This window comes from Haliotis cracherodii, unplaced genomic scaffold (assembly GCF_022045235.1).
Source record: "Haliotis cracherodii isolate W230 unplaced genomic scaffold, xgHalCrac1.p SCAF_19, whole genome shotgun sequence".
In the NCBI taxonomy this organism is placed as follows: Eukaryota; Metazoa; Mollusca; class Gastropoda; order Lepetellida; family Haliotidae; genus Haliotis; species Haliotis cracherodii.
Window position 1 is genome coordinate 13790536 of NW_027266274.1, and position 21488 is coordinate 13812023.

General features: G+C 41.8%; 2 protein-coding genes across 2 annotated transcripts in view; one reads left to right on the forward strand and one right to left on the reverse strand.

Moving 5' to 3' along the window:
* LOC139466771 (bridge-like lipid transfer protein family member 3B) overlaps nt 1-21488 on the reverse strand; it is a 122478-nt gene that overhangs the window by 45324 nt on the left and 55666 nt on the right. The window contains exons 9-10 of the mRNA XM_071248446.1: nt 19667-19762; nt 6043-6564 (exon numbers count right to left, since the gene is read on the reverse strand). Coding sequence (XP_071104547.1) covers nt 6043-6564; nt 19667-19762 — 618 coding nt within the window. The remainder of the gene's footprint in view (nt 1-6042; nt 6565-19666; nt 19763-21488) is intronic.
* LOC139466772 (protein trapped in endoderm-1-like) lies at nt 2345-3334 on the forward strand. Its single transcript, XM_071248447.1, has one exon. It carries the CDS (start codon nt 2345-2347, stop codon nt 3332-3334), a length of 990 nt encoding a protein of 329 aa, XP_071104548.1.

Sequence of the window (21488 nt, forward strand, 5' to 3'; positions counted from 1 at the left end):
GGACGTTCTTGCTTACACTGACTGATTGAAGTCAGTATTACAGAAGGTAGGACATTCTTGCTTACACTGACTGATTGAAGTCAGTATTACCGAAGGTAGGACGTTCTTGCTTACACTGACTGATTGAAGTCATTAATACAGAAGGTAGGACGTTCTTGCTTACATGGACTGATTGAAATCAGTATTACAGAAGGTAGGACGTTCTTGCTTACACTGACTGATTGAAGTCGGGATTACAGAAGGTAGGACGTTCTTGCTTACATGGACTGATTGAAGTCAGTATTACAGAAGGTAGGATGTTCTTGCTTACACTGACTGATTGAAGTCATTATTACAGAAGGTAGGACATTCTTGCTTACACTGACTGATTGAAGTCAGTATTACAGAAGGTAGGACATTCTTGCTTACATGGACTGATTGTAGTCAGTATTACAGAAGGTAGGACGTTCTTGCTTACACTGACTGATTGAAGTCATTATTACAGAAGGTAGGACGTTCTTGCTTACACTGACTGATTGAAGTCAGTATTACAGAAGGTAGGACGTTCTTGCTTACACTGACTGATTGAAATCAGTATTACAGAAGGTAGGACGTTCTTGCTTACACTGACTGATTGAAATCAGTATTACAGAAGGTAGGACATTCTTGCTTACATGGACTGATTGAAGTCAGTATTACAGAAGGTAGGACGTTCTTGCTTACACTGACTGATTGAAATCAGTATTACAGAAGGTAGGACGTTCTTGCTTACACTGAATGATTGAAATCAGTATTACAGAAGGTAGGACGTTCTTGCTTACATGGACTGATTGAAATCAGTATTACAGAAGGTAGGACGTTCTTGCTTACATGAACTGATTGAAATCAAAATCAGTATTACAGAAGGTAGGACGTTCTTGCTTACACTGACTGATTGAAGTCAGTATTACAGAAGGTAGGACGTTCTTGCTTACACTGACTGATTGAAATCAGTATTACAGAAGGTAGGACGTTCTTGCTTACACTGACTGATTGAAATCAGTATTACAGAAGGTAGGACGTTCTTGCTTACATGAACTGATTGAAATCAAAATCAGTATTACAGAAGGTAGGATGTTCTTGCTTACACTGACTGATTGAAGTCAGTATTACAGAAGGTAGGACGTTCTTGCTTACATGGACTGATTGAAGTCAGTATAACAGAAGGTAGGACGTTCTTGCTTACATGGACTGATTGAAATCAGTATTACAGAAGGTAGGTTGTTCTTGCTTACATGAACTGATTGAAATCAGTATTACAGAAGGTAGGACATTCTTGCTTACATGGACTGATTGAAATCAGTATTCTCCAATTATGCTAATGGAAGCTTCATAGAATGCGTTTTTCAGACATTTGACCTGACAAAGCCTGCTTGTGTCAACTTTCACCAACATGCTGTGTTTGTCATGCAGAGGTTGTCAATTAATGATGACAAATCCCAGGAAGATATTCTACAAGAAAGGCTAATTTCCATGCTAAACTGCATAGAATAAATTACCTTTGAGAGGCCCAGTGTGAGGCTGTCGCAGTGCATTCCCTGTTTACATCAGCTGAAGTAACCATGGGATATTCCAATATTCGTAGGCCCTACAGATGGTTGACATGTGAGATTAACATGCAAAGTGGATATTGTTTCCCCTGATGGAGGAGACATCAAGTCCGGGAAAATCTTGACAATAATATGACCCTTTTTTTGTTTCAGCTTCCACAAACTTTTGAGAAAAAATGGAAAAGGACACTGCCAGGAATTGGAGTTTAACAATGAAGGCTAACATGGTGAAGAGGATCCATCGTGCCATGACAGTCTGAACAGGCAGATCTAGGACTTGAGTTCTGGAGTTTAGCATTGGGCGTCATCAGTCGTTGGTACTTGGTTGTCTTTTGACCATGACCACTTCTTTCTAACAAGACATGATATGACAGAAAAAACTGTCTATAGCTCACCCATGAAGAGATCACCTGTTTAATGGCAATACACCTTTACTCAACAGATGTAATAACATCATATGAGGGGACTATTTTTTACATCAGCTGGTCATTCGAATGGATGTGTTGGAAGCACTGTGTTGTAGACAGGTAATCAACTCTTGAAACTTCATCCCTCCCTCTCAGTGGATATGTTTGAGATACACTTGTAATAATAAGTGGTATCTAACAGGGACTTTTTTGTAATCAATATTGATTATGTATGACAGAATTGAGTTAACCAATGATCTGAGTCAACAATGAAATGATGCTGCTTCTTCGTGGATCACGACTCTTCATCTGATTGTGACAGGACTGACAGACAAGGAGAATCCAACTTTCATCAACTGGATCTGCACCATGGATGAGGCCAACACGACAGACACTCAGGATGAAGTTCGCATGATCCAAAGTGTCTGCTCCTTTACCATCTCCATCCTAGGAATGCTGGGTAATTGTGTGGCCATCTACCAGATCGTGTCCCGCGGGCTGTACCAGCAAACCTGCAACGTGTACATACTCAACCTCAGCATCAACAACCTCCTGACGTGCGTCATCGTCCTCCCAGTCCTCGGCGCCAACAGCTTCTCTGATGGCTGGGTCATGGGCAGCTTCTTCTGCAGCTTCTTCCCCTACATCATGCACTCCCTAACCTGCATCGAGACCAGCGCTCTCATCCTCATCACCGTCAACCGCTACGTGTTGGTCGTGCATCCTGTGACGTACCGAATATATTACTCCAGCCGTCGCTTCAACGCCATGTTGCTGTCATTTCCGGTGATGTTCTTCCTGCTGCTGCAGCTCCTTCCCTTCACCGGGACGTGGGGCCACTTCACGTACCACAAGGACAAGCTGTACTGCACCTTCAGCCAAACTGATCGCGGCACTCGGACGTACATCGTGTTCCTATGCAGTCTCATCCTCGTCACCACCATTCCTGTCCTTGCCTACTGCTACTGTCGAATTCTATGGACATACGTCAAATCGAAGAAACGTTTGAACCACTCAAGTGGAACCCCGAAATCAGAAAATGACCAATCTTCAAAATGGCTGAGCTCGAAACAGGACATCCAGCTGATTCGCACTGTGGTAATAATCATGGTCTGCTATAGCGTCACTCATATACCCTTTCTCGTGGTCAACGTTGTAGATTCAGACTTCAAACAGATTGGTGTTGTGGCCTACACGTTTCTGACATACCTAGCTCTGTCACACACAGCTATTAACCCTGTTGTGTATGCCCTGCTCAACACACAGATCAACAGCAACCTGCGCTGTTGTCAGAGTCTCTGCCAGAAGCGTAACGAAATATCAGTACATTTACGGCAAACTGCTATATCCCCAAGCTAGTTACCAGTCAGCCAAACAGGTGACTGTCAAAGACGCTAATTCATTGGAACATCGACTGGCAATATCTAAATGTAAATTTAGAACATTAACTTCACTAACATTGCCCTTGTGCTATGTATGCAGGCTTGAGCAAGTGTTTACTACTTAAAACGCTGTGTCAGCAATCTTGCAGCTATTCAAGGTGACATGTATGCAGGCTTGAGCAAGTGTTTACTTCTTAAAACACTGTGTCAGCAATCTTGCAGCTATTCAAGGTGACATGTATGCAGGCTTGAGCGAGTGTTTACTTCTTAAAACACTGTGTCAGCAATCTTGCAGCTATTCAAGGTGACGTATGCAGGCTTGAGCAAGTGTTTACTTCTTAAAACACTGCGTCAGCAATCTTGCAGCTATTCAAGGTGACATGCATGCACGCTTGAGCAGGTGATCGTCAAAGAGGCTAATTCATTGGAACATCGACTAGCAATATCTACATATTTATGCTATTAAATGTGAATTTAGAACATTAACTTCACTCACATTGCCCTTGTGTTATGCATGCAGGCTTGAGCGAGTGTTTACTTCTTAAAACACTGTGTCAGGAATCTTGCAGCTATTCAAGGCGACATGCATGCAGGCTTATGCAAAAGTGATGCAAAAGAAGTGTTGTGATAGTGAATTCAGAGGATACAAGTGAGAGTGAATTGATTTTACCATTGTTTGAACATCATTCTAGTTATATTGCATTGTGTCAGCTTATTTCGGGAGGAAAGCCTAAACTGATGCTTGATGTAGACATTTGACAATTATGGTTATGGAACCCAAAAGCAAGGAAATGGTGCGGATGGACCAAGGATGATATTTGGGTGAACATGTGACACTCGGAAGGGGTCATAACTCTCATATTGGTCAGATGTGCTACAGATTAAACTACAGAGACTGGTGGAAGAGTGTCACTTGGAAGACTGGGATCCTGTCTATTGATACCGGTTCTCTGAAGATGAGGCAGAGTTCAGAATGTTGCGGCAAGTCAAAACATGTTTCCATGTTACTGATCTCTGAAATAACAGCCAAATTAGTTTGAGACATGTCATAATACATCCTGTGTCGGCAGTATCGGAATGTCTGAGTGAGTGTGTGAGTGAGTGAGTGAGTGAGTGAGTGAGTCATTGAGTGAGTGAGTGAGTGAGTGAGTGAGTGAGTGAGTGAGAGACACTGCCTTGTACAGCATTTCACTGCTGAAGCCTCATCCAGGAGGTGCGAGGTCATAATCTGGAATTCAAACCCACAAGAAGCAAGTCATGCCATGGCTAAGGGACTCAACTCTGCTGCTCCTTCGGCCACTGGGCCCCCTCTGCATACTGTTGCATGATGTAGTTCTTGTGATGTAATTTCGCATTTGCTCAAAAATAAAGTCTCAAAAATGTAATTGTTTGTAATGCATTATCTAGAACTGTTGATGAGTTATTTCACTTATAGGATTTTGTTTGCAATCATGTTTTCAACGCTACATGTCTGGTGTAAATGCTGACCACTAACTAAGTAAGTTAATGTGTTGCTGCAATGTGTCTTCAATATTCAAACATCATAGCAGCCCCAAAGAACTGAAGTTGGGCCAGCAGACTAGGGGTTGACAGCATGAGAAACAATCCAAGCCAATCACACATTGCAACCAGCTGACTCACAATGTACATGCTCCTACAAGGACCATTTGAAAGTAGGGACTTGTTCTCCCCTAGCATAACCACAGCAGATTTTAGCCTTATAAACTTCACGCTAGTCTGTTAGTCTGAGACAACTTAACTTAGTTGAGGACACAAAAAATCCAATGATGGCAGTTCTCTATGATATACTCCTCAATGACAAGTAGCATTTGAGGATTGTAATTCTGAACCAGTTTTCACTGTTTCAATTTTGCTGCAAATTCGAACTGAATAAAACTGACAGAAAATGTAAACATATCGAACATATTTGTCCGTTCAAGCAGGAGTAGAAATCAAATTTCCACCAGTCTTCTGGACTAATCTATGACTGGTATTTGTACATGACATCAGGTGAGGTGAAAGGTGAGGTGAAATGGGGTTTAACGTCGCGTCAGAGATTATTGCACTTATATAGCGACGTGGATGCACGTGTATGTGTGCGTATGTGTGGCTGCTTGTACTAGTCCGGACTGATGTCGATTTATAGTGCTAGCTCACTGAGATGCCATGCCTCAGTTTAACATGAATGCTCAACTCAGACACAGTATACTGACTCCGAGCCGACCAGTCCTTGTTTTAGCCCCTTAATGCCGAGTGCCAGTCAGGGTAAAAACAAGTACCATCTTTTAACGTCTTTTAGTACGACGCGGCTGGGGATCGAACCCCCGACCTTCCGCTCTCCGGGCAGACGCTCTTCCATTAGACCACGGAGGCGGTCACATGACATCAGGAGTGCTGTGGTCTTGAGTGAGTGAGTTGGGTTTAATACCCTTTGAACAGTATTCCTTTTATATCATGAGTGTCAACTTAATGTGGGAGGAGAGACTGAAGTGATGCACGTTTACCCCACAAGCAGGCGTATGGTGTTGACAAACATAGAAACATAACTGTGGCAAACCGGGATTTGAACCATGATCACAGAATTCTGTTGTTCCAAGTGACGCAACTCTGCACAGCAAATTGTGGCGTCTAAGATGACTGGGCCACCCCTGCTATGACCTTGACCAAACATAGAGCAGCACTCACCTGGAGACTCCAGCCCTTCAGGGAAGAAGTAGTCTGTGTACTCCAGATGAAGAACAGACATGTCTGCTGGCAGATGGAGAAGCTTCTTGTCCGACGCAAAGAACTTCGGGTGTCCTGTTCTCTTGTTGTCCGGTGTGGACACCATGTAGATTGTGAAATCCTCCAGCTTGACAACAACACAGCTCTCCAACAGACGGGTACTCTTCTTCGGACGATGGCTTGGGGACACTTGGGGCGACCTTGACCCTGCAACTTGAGGTGACCTTGACCCTGGAGCTGTAGGGCTGGGCATGGGTTTGGCTGGGGAGGGGAGTGGGGAGGGGTGTGGGGATGAGGATACATGTTGAGGGGAGGGAAAGGGGTGCTGGGGGGAGGGCTTCTGGGAATGAGTAGGGGACTGAATGTTGAAGGCTTTCCGAGCCTGCATCACCTCGTCGCGGAAGGAACTAAACAGCTGTAGTACCCAAGGGTTACGAGAGCCGACGTTGTCCATGTAGCGATGCCAATGCTTCCTTTCCCCACCTGGAACAAATAACAAACCATATATTACAAAACCATGGAATTAATCTTCAAAATATTCATCAGCAACTTATTTTGAATAAATATTGAAACATGTCTAAATAGGTTCATGCATAAATCAGAAACATCAAATAACTCCCCCCAAAAAACCTGCATTTCCCTGACCAAACAATTTTTTTTATAAAAGTGGAATTAAGAACAATTCTGAGTTGGATATTAGTATCAATGTTCACACATGTGAGTGGTTCACCTAGGTTTGTTTGTAAGTTCTTCAATGCCACACTCAGCGATATTCCAGCTATATGACGGCGGTCTGTAAAACCAGAAAATCGGGTCTGGACCAGACAATCCTGAAAGGGATGTCGCTGAGGCACCCCGTGGGGCAGAGAGGATCATAGCAAAGTTCAACGATCTAGTGCCATCATCAGTCCAGGTCTAGACACTAGAATCAGTGGCTTATGATTAATTATATTACATTAATTCTCGGAGCAGCACTGGGACATCTTTTCCCATAGTGAACATACCACTGACCTTTACGTCTCACTGTCATATCTTACAGTAATTTACATGCAATACAAAATGTCAGGACCATTTCCGAAAAAAATGAATATGAGAGGCAGAAGATAATATAAAGATGGCAATTCAAAGACAATATGTTGTGACTGCATGCTTCGACTGACAGGAAACCCTGATGTATATGACATTCAGACAAAGATGTAAGACGGTATGGTGATGGTGTACATGCAGTGCTTATTGCTGTGTACCCAACCTCCAGCTGGCCACAGAAGAGAGAGAGATAGAGAAAATGCAGTTTTGAGTGAGTGAGGGAGTTGGGTTTAACGCCGCTTTTAACATTATTCCAGTTATATCACGGCGTGTCAGCTTAATGTGGGAGGAAACCCTGAAGTGATGCAGGTCTCAGACGTTTACCACTTCGGTGAAACCCACGGGCACGGGTATGGTGCTGACAAACCTTGAAACATAATCAGGGCGAACCGGGATTCGAACCCACAATCATAGGTTTCTGGCTCGGCCAAGGGACGCAACTCTGCACTGCAAATCGCGGCGCCTTAGACGACCGTGCTCAGAAATGCAGTTTTGAAATATACTGAACAATTTGTTTTAGATATTTTGGGGATTATTATCATGAACTTGTGCGCTCAATCTTCATGACTACAAAATATCCCCCAAAATAACCCCTCACATTTTTGTTCAGTATCTATAACAATATGAAACAGCCTGAAAACAAGATCTTGAGGCCTGGAGCACACAAACCAGGTGCTGATGGGTCGAGAATCAAACCAGGTCACTTGGGATAAAGGTTCCAGCTGGGTTTTTCTGTTCCTGTGGTGCAGTCGGGTAGCCCAGTGGTTAAAGCGTTCGCTCGTCACACTGAAAACACAGGTTCGATTCCCAACATAGGTACAATGAGTGAAGCCCATTTCTGGTGTCCCCTGCTGTGATATTGCTGGAATATTGCTAAAAGTGGCGTAAAACCATACTCACTCACTCACTTCTGTTCCTGTCAATTACCAGTCGTTCTAGACAGCCATTGTGGCCAGCCGATACCCATTTGTACCATATCTATACCATGTGGTTCTAACGACCTGTTGGGACTGCACTGAGAGAAGCTTTCGTATAGCTGAACAATATACTACTCAAAACAAGGTAAGGTCCACCCTAATATTTCATATTATACCTGGGGGTCCAGGTGACCCTGTCATCTCAGGCTTTCCAGATTGCTGTGCAGAGTTGCATCCCTTGGTCATACCAGAAACCTATGATTGTGAGTTCGAACCCAGGTTCGCCCCGATTATGTTTCTAGGTTTGTCAGCATCACTTCAGGTTTTTGTTACAGGTGTGTCAGAGAGTGAAACCTGAAGTGAAACTGATACCATTCATTTGATGGTTTGTTTGTTTGTTTGTTTGTTTGTTTGTTTGTTGTTTTCACACTGCACTCAGCAATATTCAAGTTATATGATGGCAGTCTGTAGATAATCGAGTCAATCAGACATTCCATTCATGAGCATCAATCCATGCATTTAGGATATGATGACATACATCAACCAAATCAGTGAGTCTGACCATCTGATCCTGTAAGTTGCCTCTCACGACAAGCATAGCCACCTTTTACATCAAGCATGATTTGCTGAAGACCTGTTCTACCCTGAGTCTTCACGGGTCGATACTACACTAAGACATGCTCAATTTCTTCTTAAAAAATCGCAAATTTTAAAGTGATATAACCATGTTAACAGTGATATCACAATCTCCGATTTCTTATGTTTTAGAAAATAAAATATTTTACATCTCTTCACTGACTAGAGGATAAGTAAAATCCTTAATACATTACACAAATGCATCCAGTGTTCTTCAAACAGTAACAAGGTAAGAAAATCAGATAAGAAAAAGGAAGCTCCCTGTTTTTCCTCACAACACCAACAGATGTACATCTGGATTCTGTGAGTGTTGAGGTCCAAACCCAGACTGCATTATCTCAGCTGAGAAATTGCTTACAATTGTAGTCAAACTTGGACCAGGTAAACCCGTGTTAGCATGATATCAGGTTCAAACACAGCCTGTTTACACCGGCTAATAGCTGCAGCCTTGCCTTACAGCTCACTCTGGGCAGGTTGGGATAGCCTAGTGGTTAAAGCGTTCGCTTGTCACCTCAAAGGACTGGGTTCGATTCCCGACATGGGTGCAATTTGTGAAGCCCATTTCTGTGTATCTTGCCAACACCAAATTCACTCACACCATGTCAACTACTCTCAGCAGCCATGTTGCCACAAGAACCCCTTCTCTACAAGCATGGGGACCTATCTCACCAGTAGCCCAGGCTCAAAAAGAAGCAAAAAGAAATAAAAGAGATGGAAGCACCGGCAGCAGTGTTAGACTGGTGTGTGACAAAACCAGACAAACCAAGTCAGAGATCTAGACCAGGCATTTAGCAATACCATCACAGCAGAAGCAGAAAAAGGGACATAACTCTTCATGTCTTGCACAGCACACACACCCCAAGCTCTGAAGCAGAGTCCTTTTATGGCCTACAACCCTGCTGCATGGACTCTCTGTGACTCTTTCTACCAATAGCCATGAAACAGATAACTTTAGCAGAACCCCTCAGTTCTAGCCTCCTGTCTAAATCCCCCCACCACCATCTTTTTATTATTTTTCATTAAAAGTGATTTTTTCAGTAGTTGCTATAATCACAGAGAAAGCCAGTTAAACAAGACTAGACCAACAATTAGTCTATGAAATTTGTGACTACAAATTAATTCCTTGTTTTAAAAACTATAGTTTTCCACTAATGCTGATTGATATAGCAAGGTCGACTATCTATGTTTATAATCTAGACTCGTCTAGGAATCGAAAATTAAATAAAATGAAGATATTATAAGTCCTTAAGTATGAATGATTTCAATACTATGAAAACTCCGCCTTCGACGCGATTACACTTGTTAACCTTCGTGCAGAGAGCCATTAACCCTTCTACATGTGTAGTGAACCATTAACAATTGTACAGTAGCCGTTAGTCCTTGTATAGTGAGCCATTAACCCTAGTATAGTGATCTGTTAAACATTGTACAATAGCTGTTAACTCTTGTGGAGTGAGCCACTAATCCTTGTATAGAGAGTCATTAACCCGAGCATAGTCGTCTGTTAAACATTGTACAGTGAGCCGTTAACCCTTGCATATATTGAGCTATTAACTCTTGCAATGCCAACTCACCCCGAGTCATGATCAAATCACAGTCTGTAAAAACAAAACAACTCAAACATTTGAGAAGGTGGATCGTGAAAATGTGCAAGGTATCAAGTGACAAAGCAGTTTGTGATTGAGTAATGTCGTGATGAAGTAATGTGTTGAAAAAATGTGAACGCCATGTGACAAAACATGAACATGCATGATACAAAAGGAACACACTTCATGGTCAAGAATCAAACAATCAAAGTACATTTGATGATGTTCCACGCCCAATTCCCGCCCTCAATCATCTTCCACAGTCAAGGGCGTTAACTGACTATATGAGTCCAGTTTCCACCCTTGCTGAACTAGGCTTGACATGTTGGGGTTACACTTTGGCTGGACTAACGAGTCTATGCATAGTCCAATCTTTACATGCTTTTAATCAAGGTGCTTACGTGATTTGATGCACACGTAAGACCTGTTTTATTACAATAAAGATCTTTATTGTTGATCAGATCGTCTTGACTGGGTGCTGCCATTTTGTGTGAAGCAAATGCAAGTGATATCAGAGATGGAATCGTATTGGTCAATAGGAGGGACATAGAAGGGACGTAACAAGTAATAGCATATCATATACATGAATATCACCGATGTTTTGTTCAACAACAAAGATTAATGAGATACACAGGGACTGGCAGTCACATGAATTACTGGTCCAAAACTAGTACTGTCAAGTCTCGTTAATCGGACACTTGTTAATCCGACAATCGGCTTTATCCGAAACTAATGATGGGAACCGATTAAATCAGTGCTATTTAGACCTGTTAATCCTACAGTCTTGCACTCTGACTCCGACACACCTAATTTGCAACGAATTACCGAAATCACTCATTAATCAGTCTCGTTAATCCGACACAGTATTCAGCTTTATTACATGTTTGTATCGTTATCTATAGTGTAGTTGTCCGATTTTTTATCACGAACGTTGATACTGCTTAATTTCATTTATCCGACATACTCGTTAATCCGACATAATCATATGCAACCAACCATGTCGGACTTGACTTGTTACTACCGGTAAACGGGAACACTACATGCATGAGTTTGAATCATCAGGACAGAAATCATTGAGAGGACTATTCTTAAATCAGTTATCAACAATGAATCAAGCAAACATAAATGTGAACTGTGATAAAAGACTGCTGTGCCACTGAGTAAATGTGCAGCACATAGTATCAGAATATTTTCCTGTATTCCCGGTCATCCCAGGGCAGGTTGGGGTAGCCTAGTGGTAAAAGCGTTCGCTTGTCATGCCAAAGGACTGGGTTCGATTCCCCACATTGGTACAATGTGTGAAGCCGATTTCTTTTTAATCCGCTGTGATATTGCTGGAATATTGTTAAAAGCCACACAAATACAATGCAATGTTCCTGCCATATTCACTGGCCTGCATTAGCCCCTTAATGCCGAGCGCCAAACAGGGAAACAACAAGTACCATCTTTTAACGTCTTTTGGTATGACGCAGCCGGGGATCGAACCCCGGACCTTCTGCTCTCCGGGCTGACACTCTACCACTCTTCTGTTGGTTGGAAACGTAAGACTTCGTCCTTGGTCACTATTGATTTTTTCAGGTTAGTTAAAACAGGTATGGAGCTTATAGAAAGGTCTAAAATCGTATGTCATAATGATCATACAGAATTGAACTTATATACTCAGGGTTTATCTGGACATGTGGAGGCGGGGGCGTGGCCTAGTGGTCACTCACTCACTCACTCACACTTTGGACATGACAGTCATTCAAGTGAACATGACATTTTTTAGGCGCCATTGTTGATGGTCAAAACAAATTTACCAAAAGGGGATATTTGAAACATCGGGGGAAAATTTTGGTTTGGCTTTAAATTTAATCAAAGCCCTGTATTGTCCCAAGTGAATATCAATCATATATGGATGTATGGAGGAGCAGGGCAACTTGACACAGCAATAGCATCTGTTTGACTTGTTCAACTTTCTAAATGCACTTGTATGGTGACAATGATGAATAGATTTCAGTGACAGATGTACATGATCTGTCATTCAAACATGCATCCAGGTGGCAACTGCAGAAGTTGGTGTAGATTTTCAGTAAAAAATATGACAAATGAGCAATTAAGGTTCCGTATTAAAGGGCTTCTTATCCATGGATTGAACTGAACTGTCATGTCACAAAGTTAGATCACACAGCTGTACAACACACTAACATCACACAGCTGTATCTCACAGGTACATCACACAGCTGTACCACAGTAACATCACACAGCTGTACCACAGTAACATCACACAGCTGTACCACACAGTAACATCACACAGCTGTACCACACAGTAACATCACACAGCTGTACCACACAGGTACATCACACAGCTGTACCACACAGTAACATCACACAGCTGCACCACACAGTAACATCACACAGCTGTACCACACAGTAACATCACACAGCTGTACTACACAGTAACATCACACAGCTGTACCACACAGTAACATCACAAAGCTGTACCACACAGTAACATCACACAGCTGTACAACACAGTAACATCACAGCTGCACCACACAGTAAAATCACACAGCTGTACAACACAGTAACATCACAGCTGCACCACACAGTAACATCACACAGCTGTACCACACAGTAACATCACAGCTGCACCACACAGTAACATCACACAGTGGTACAACACAGTAACATCAAAGCTGCACCACACAGTAACATCACACAGCTGTACCACACAGTAACATCACAGCTGCACCACACAGTAACATCACACAGCTGTACCACACAGTAACATCACACAGCTGCACCACACAGTAACATCACACAGCTGTACCACACAGGTACATCACACAGCTGTACCACACAGTAACATCACACAGCTGCACCACACAGTAACATCACACAGCTGTACCACACAGTTACATCACACAGCTGTACCACACAGTAACATCACACAGCTGCACCACACAGTAACATCACACAGCTGTACCACACAGTAACATCACACAGCTGCACCACACAGTAGCATCACACAGCTGCACCACACAGTAGCATCACACAGCTGCACCACACAGTAGCATCACACAGCTGCACCACACAGTAACATCACACAGCTGTACCACACAGTAGCATCACACAGCTGCACCACACAGTAGCATCACACAGCTGCACCACACAGAAACATCACACAGCTGTACCACACAGTAACATCACACAGCTGTACCACACAGTAGCATCACACAGCTGCACCACACAGTAGCATCACACAGCTGCATCACACAGTAGCATCACACAGCTGCACCACACAGTAACATCACACAGCTGTACCACACAGTAACATCAGACAGCTGTCATATCCTTAAGTCATGTCACACAGCTGTAACATGGAGTCATCACCATGACATACAGCCATATCACACAGTCATATAGCACAGCTATAGAAGTCATATAGGACAGCTATAGGAGTCATATCACACAGCTGTAGAAGTCATACCACACAGCTGTAGAAGTCATACCACAGTGATATTGAAATGTTCTTTAAAACACAAAACAAAGAAATCATGAAGCAATAAAATGATAATTAGTGGAGGCCATTCTGTGATTGCCACATAAAACTTTGTCAGTGAATGAATAAAATAAGACTTTTCTATTCAGAGCTAAAAACAGATGAGAAAATTGCAAAAGGAATCATAATATTCCTGTACACGAGCCAGTCATGTGATGGCAGTAGGGACTTCAAAAAGGAAATCTACACTTTCATTATATAAAAATAGAAAAAGAAGAAGGATAAAGATAGCTGAGTTTAATGAGTGGGTGAACATTCAATATTCAAGCTGATATGACTGTAGCCTGTTAATAGTCCAGTCAGGGACAAGCAAACACAGTGAGAATAATAACTATCTGGTCTGGCCTCACACTCTGATTTTATCCAAAATGTTGTACACATTAAGTTTTATAAATAGTTAACTTTCACCAGAAATTCAGAAAAAAAGCAAAACACAAATGAATGAGAATTTAAGTAAAGGTTTAAGTAAAATGACACATTCTAAAAATTATCTATGCAGTTGGGCCTTCAGTCAAACTCCATAATCTCAATAGTGTTGTAGATGATACTTCGACCTGGACCCCGGTGAATATCAACATTCCTAGTGTCATAAAATATTAATTACCTGGTGTATAAGGCGAAACTAAACCTTTGCCAGTTCTTCTCCAGGGAAGGTTTTGACCTTCGACAGTACTTCCACAGGGGCAAAATAGCTTAAGCTAAACCTGGGAAAGAACTGCCCTGTGTGTGTGTGTGTGTGTGTGTGTGTGTGTGTGTGTGTGTGTGTGTGTGTGTGTGTGTGTGTGTGTGTGTGTGTGTGTGTGTGTGGGTGTTTGTGTGTGTGTGTGTGTGGGGGGGGGGGGGGGGGGGGGGGGGGTGTTTCTGACTGTAACCCCGCTTATATCTGACTGCCCTTCAGACTTCGACAAGCCTTCGCTGAACTATACCTTATTTTTCGACAGAGGGAAATGTTTTACCTGAACATGACATGATACTTGTATCTCAATACTAAAGCACCACTTTCACACCTCAAAATCCAAAGTGCATGGTGATCTCTGTGAACATGCTTAAAATAAACCGGCCAGACATCTGCAACACTGACCCAGCAGCTACGAAATCAAGCCATCAGTGTACAATATCGTAGAAGCTCAACGTGGATCTTGCAAACAAGGATGACTGAATCTAAGGAAAATATCCTTTTGGGAAAAACCTCAAAATCTGAAACTGATAAACCCGAGGGACATCTTTATGTCAACTTAAATACCTGTATCTCCTTAATTCTACCATGACAATTTAGAATCCTGCAGTGTATTCAGCTATATGACGGCGGTCTGTAAATAATCAAGTCTGGACCAGACAATCCAGTGATTGACATCATGAGCATCGCATTTGGGATCGATGACATGCATCAACCAAGTCAGCGAGCCTGATCACCGCCTCTTACACCAAGCATAGTCGCCTTTTACGGCAAACAGGGGTTGCCAAAGACCCCGAATCTTCACGGGTCTCCTGCATTGTAACTGGTCCACTAGGGATATTAACCGAAGACCCGGTAGCCTAGTGGTTAAAGCGTTCGCTCGTCACGCCGAAGACCCGGGTTCGATTCCTGACATGGGTACAATTGTGAAGCCCATTTGTGGCGTCCCCTGCCGTGATATTGCTGTAATATTGCTTAAAGCGGCTAAAGCCATACTCACTCACTCACTCTAACCAAAGACTTCACGTTTGTTGTCACTGTGCATGGTAGAAAGGAGATAAACAAAATGTGTTTTCAATGTGGAGATTTCAAACTTCAATTCTACACCTGTAAATTTGTCAAATTCAAAACCTCACACTATAGTGTTCGTCTTCAAATATATTTTACAGGTTTAGAAACTATTTTTGAAACCAATACAATAAAAACACAGTAGATTTATCATATGAACATGAAAATTTAAAAGATAATCCATGTTTGAGATAATTATTCAAACTCAAGGAAGCAGCATCTGTTTCTAAAACTCTTAGCTAAAAACAACAAGCAGAAAAATATATTCTTGATATAAAATTTAAAGTTAGTAAAAAAAATTAAAAAAAACAGGTAAAAAAACAGAGATGTAAGAAAACCCTTAATAACCGGTGTCTTACATTCATCGTCAGTGGGGTTCACTACAGGGAAGAACAATGCATACAGTTTAGAAAACCTGGCCAATCACATATCAACATGTTCATACTATCCATCAGTATACATATACACACACACTTCAATGATGAATATTATTGTTTAACAAAGTCCTCAGTAGGATATAACACTGTGTAATGATGATGATGATGATGATGATGATGATAATCTGTAATAATCTGCTGTGTACACAACCATGAAGAGTGGTCGACAGTGTGAACATCACTCTGACACACTGCAAAGTCTCATACTTATGGCGAAATTGCAAAGCGTGCACTTTCCACTGCCTCTATTCACTGTGATCTATGACTGTCGTTAGTTATAACATTCCTTAACACAGGCATTCAGTGGAGGTGCACGTGCTATGATCACTTTGTTAAAATACATCTTGGAAGGCAAAAAATGCTCATGAAATTACCAGGTTTGTTACTCACTGTAAGTCACTAACACTTGCAAGTTAAATTTCAGTTCAAATATTACCTCAATTCACACCATTGGCGTATTCAACGTAATAAACACCCCGCTCTAATAAGCGCCTACGGCTATATTTGCTAATATATTGGCTAGTAAACAATCCCAGTTAGCACCCTTCCAATCGATCAATGTACACAAAACATTTATCATTTATTCGTGTATAATACGCACTTGTGTGTTATATGCACCCTTAATTAAGGGCAATAAAATTCTAGAAAAATATATCTGTCATGTATCATATGCACAGACATTTCTTTTGTATCATTTCACGCTATCAGCATAAACCACGAAATTACGATCTTTCAACTCTTTCACCAAATTATATTCTAATAAGATCCCCCTGTTTCTAATTTTGATAGCGTCCTGGGCAGTCATTACGTTGAATATGGTATTTGGAAACATGTATAAGAATGTACACTCAGATCAAGGATGCATACATGTTTATGACATTCGGGAGATAAATCAGCTGTGTTCACTACACCTAGTAGACTAGTGATCTCTGACAATTTCATATGTTGATGATTAACATTGGGTGATTATTTGGCATAGAAATGACCTGAGATATTAACAGTACTTCTCTACTGTAACAGCAGTAGAATCTAACATTTTTAGTCCAAGAGTCCTAAAAGCAAAACTCTTAAAAATGGCAAATTTCTACTAGTCCTTACTAGTCCTTATGATACCCACTGGGCAGTTTGGCAAGGACTGCAGGACTAGTGTCAATTTTTAACGCTGTGGAATGTGACTACCAACAGCTTGTACATTAACTCTTTCAACACCAGTCAACCAGAAGTGTTTACTGCTGGGACACCGAGTTCCCAGAGACTCTTGTGTGATAGATGAAGCCAACATTTATCAAAGAAAATATCTGCTTGTAAAATATATTTGCTACTACATGTTATACACCATTTGAAAGGTCTGATCCTATGGTTTATAAATATCAAAGTTATGTTTTTCACATTATTTAAAATAATGCATTTACAACTTAATTAAGTTTGTTGGAAATGTAAAAAAAAAAATGTAAGCTAACACGTTGTTAACATCCGGATTAAGGACCAAGGAAGCGAAAACTTGACGAATTTCGGCAAATACAAGATTTCATAAAAGCCACTTACCTCTTTCTGTTTTATTGTTTACGTAATTGGAAAATCATTTTAAAAAGAATTATAAATAGTTTCTGTCATCACCCATTTCCCGATAACAGCGGCGCGAAGAAATACCCCCGTTTTCGAGGCTTCGTATGAATACCACGTTCGTCGAAGAATGGCATATGACACATAGCTGTAAAGCTTATTCCTTCATCCACACGCTCGTAACATCACCTGGTTTTTTTTCGTAGTTAAAACAAGCGATTTTTCTTTGGATTAAAATTGGTTTCTAATGACGCTTTCTTGCCGAAATCTGCTACACGTTTCATGATTGGTCAATTTTGAGCACGTGATCTAAGGCAGCCAATCAAATTACAGCTGTGATACCAAGCTCGTGTTTGATAAATTTCAGAAGTTGGTGAAAGATTTTTGTTAAATCGTGTTATTCTGAACGTTTTAAGCAGGAAATCACGACATATATAAAAAATATGGAACTTCGTGAATGTATCGTGCTAGGTTACGAGCTGTGACAAAGATTTTTCATGCATATATTTTTGCATTAAACATCGTGTCTGGCGTGTTCAAGGCGACGAAAGCCGAGATGTCATTTGACTTACATTACACGCGATCGCACGAAAAGATGGAAATAATAACTTAGATGTAAGTTTGATTACTTTTAGATATATTTTTGTTGATTTTATTTATTACTTTGTATAATATATTTAAAGATTTGTTTAAAACGTCTTTATTTTGCTCTTTGACATGTTCCATGTGGACTCGTTGTCGAAACGTGTGTCCGAGAATTTTATTTTCAATAACATTGCGGGAGTGAATAATTTTTTAATTTATCGATAAAAAATGATCAATTGAAATGGAATACGTATTTCAGACATTGTGAAATGTGATAGATTTAATAAATGAATGATATTACAGGTAGGTCCATAAAAATATATACTATTTTGACGTGACTACGGCTTGGCCGGAAAACCGGCCTACGGTGTCTGGGGACTCAATGCTTCTTGGCCGGAAAACCGGACTACTGTGTTGAAAGAGTTAACACTACTTCTATAGTTGAGTGGAATGTGTCTACCTGCAGGATGGAAGGGGTAGACGTCTACCGACAGCTTGTACATTAACAGTACTTCTATAGTTGAGTGGAATGTGTCTACCTGCAAGATGGAAGGGGTAGACATCTACCGACAGCTTGTACATTAACAGTACTTCTATAGTTGAGTGGAATGTGTCTACCTGCAGGATGGAAGGGGTAGACGTCTACCGACAGCTTGTACATTAACAGTACTTCTATAGTTGAGTGGAATGTGTCTACCTGCAGGATGGAAGGGGTAGACATCTACCGACAGCTTGTACATTAACAGTACTTCTATAGTTGAGTGGAATGTGTCTACCTGCAGGATGGAAGGGGTAGACATCTACCGACAGCTTGTACATTAACAGTATTTCTATAGTTGAGTGGAATGTGTCTACCTGCAGGATGGAAGGGGTAGACGTCTACCGACAGCTTGTACATTAACAGTACTTCTATAGTTGAGTGGAATGTGTCTACCTGCAGGATGGAAGGGGTAGACGTCTACCTACAGCTTGTACATTAACAGTACTTCTATAGTTGAGTGGAATGTGTCTACCTGCAGGATGGAAGGGGTAGACATCTACCGACAGCTTGTACACTAACAGTACTTCTATAGTTGAGTGGAATGTGTCTACCTGCAGGATGGAAGGGGTAGACGTCTACCTACAGCTTGTACATTAACAGTACTTCTATAGTTGAGTGGAATGTGTCTACCTGCAGGATGGAAGGGGTAGACATCTACCGACAGCTTGTACATTAACAGTACTTCTATAGTTGAGTGGAATGTGTCTACCTGCAGGATGGAAGGGGTAGACATCTACCGACAGCTTGTACATTAACAGTACTTCTATAGTTAAGTGGAATGTGTCTACCTGCAGGATGGAAGGGGTAGACATCTACCGACAGCTTGTACATTAACAGTACTTCTATAGTTAAGTGGAATGTGTCTACCTGCAGGATGGAAGGGGTAGACGTCTAAAGACAGCTTGTACATTAACAGTACTTCTATAGTTAAGTGGAATGTGTCTACCTGCAGGATGGAAGGGGTAGACGTCTACCGACAGCTTGTACATTGTGACCTGCATGGAGCCGCCCTCTGTCTTCCAGGTCTTCTCTCCCTCGAACCCTGAAACACATGACAGCAACCTTTGATAGCAACCTTAGACATCAACCTTAGACAGCAACCTTAGACATGTCCTCAGACAGCAATCTCAGACAGCAACCTTAGATAGAAACCTGAGACAGCAACCTAAGACAGCAACCTCAGACAGCAACCTTAGACATGTCCTCAGACAGCAATCTCAGACAGCAACCTCAGACAGCAACCTCAGACAGCAACCTTAGACACGACCTCAGACAGCATTCTCAGACAGCAATCTCAGACAACAACCTCAAACAGCAACCTTAGACAGCAACATCAGACGGCAGCTTCAAACAGCAACCTCAGACACTCAGACAGCAACCTAAGACAGCAACCTTAGACAGCAACCTCAGACAGCAACCTTAGACAGCAACCTCAGACAAAAATCTTAGACAACCTCAGACAGCAACCTCAGACAGCAACCTTACACAGCAACCTTAGCAACCTCAGACAGCAACCTTAGACAACCTCAGACAGCAACCATAGACAGCAACCTTAGCAATCTCAGACAGCAACCTTAGCAACCTCAAACAGCAACCTTAAAGAGCAACCTCAGACAGCAACCTTAGACAACAACCTCAGACAGCAACCAGACAGCAACCTTAGCAATCTCAGACATCAACCTTAGCAACCTCAGACAGCAACCTTAGACAGCAACCTCACAGCAACCTCATACACTCAGACAGCAACCTTAGACAGCAACCTCAGACAGCAACCTCAAACAGCAACCTTAGACAGCACCCTTAGACAGCAACCTTAGCAACCTCAGACAGCAACCTTAACAACCTCAGACAGCAACCTTAAACGTCAACCTTAGACAGCAACCTTAGACAGCAACCTCAGACAGCAACCTTAAACTGCAACCTTAGACAGCAACCTTAGACAGCATCCTCAGACAGCAACCTTAGACAACAACCTTAGCAACCTTAGACAGCAACCTTGGCAACCTTAGACAGCAACCTTAGACAGCAACCTCAGACAGCAACCTTAGCAACCTCAGACAGCAACCTCAGACAGCAACCTCAAACAGCAACCTTAGACAGCAGCCTCAGACAGCAACCTCAGACAGCAACCTTAGCAACCTCAAACAGCAACCTTAGCAACCTCAGACAGCAACCTCAGACAGCAACCTCAAACAGCAACCTTAGACAGCATCCTCAGACAGCAACCTTAAGCAACCTCAGACAGCAACCTTAGACAGAAACCTCAGACAGCAACTTTAGACAACAACCTTAGACAGCATTACAACAGTTCAAATATTGATTCGGTTGTAGGGCAGGTTCTTTCAGTCTGGTTTGACCATAGCATGTAACCACCTGGTCATTGTAACCACCTGCTCATTGTAGCCACCTGGTCAATGTAACCACCTCGTCAATGTCAATGCCTGGCCAATGTAAGTTCAGACTTTGCACAATGAATCCTCTTGCAAATGATGTGCACTTGAAAATAGCTTTCATGTAGTTCGAACAAAAATAAAATTTGGCAGACTCTTTTTAATGATTTCGTGAAATGACAAAAACAAAAGATCTTATCACTGCTTTTCGTGAGACATGGTGAAGAATATGTGTAAAAAAAGGCTTGCTGACTTGGTTGATCATCGTATTCCAATAGCATGGATTGATGTTCATGATGTCAAACACAGGATTGTCTGATCCAGACTTGATTATTTACAGATCGCCAGCATATAGCTAGAATATTGCTGAGTGCAGCG

Excerpts from the sequence above, each read along its gene's own strand:
- LOC139466772 (XM_071248447.1), top strand. The coding sequence starts at position 2,345 with ATGGATGAGGCCAACACGACAGACACTCAGGATGAAGTTCGCATGATC.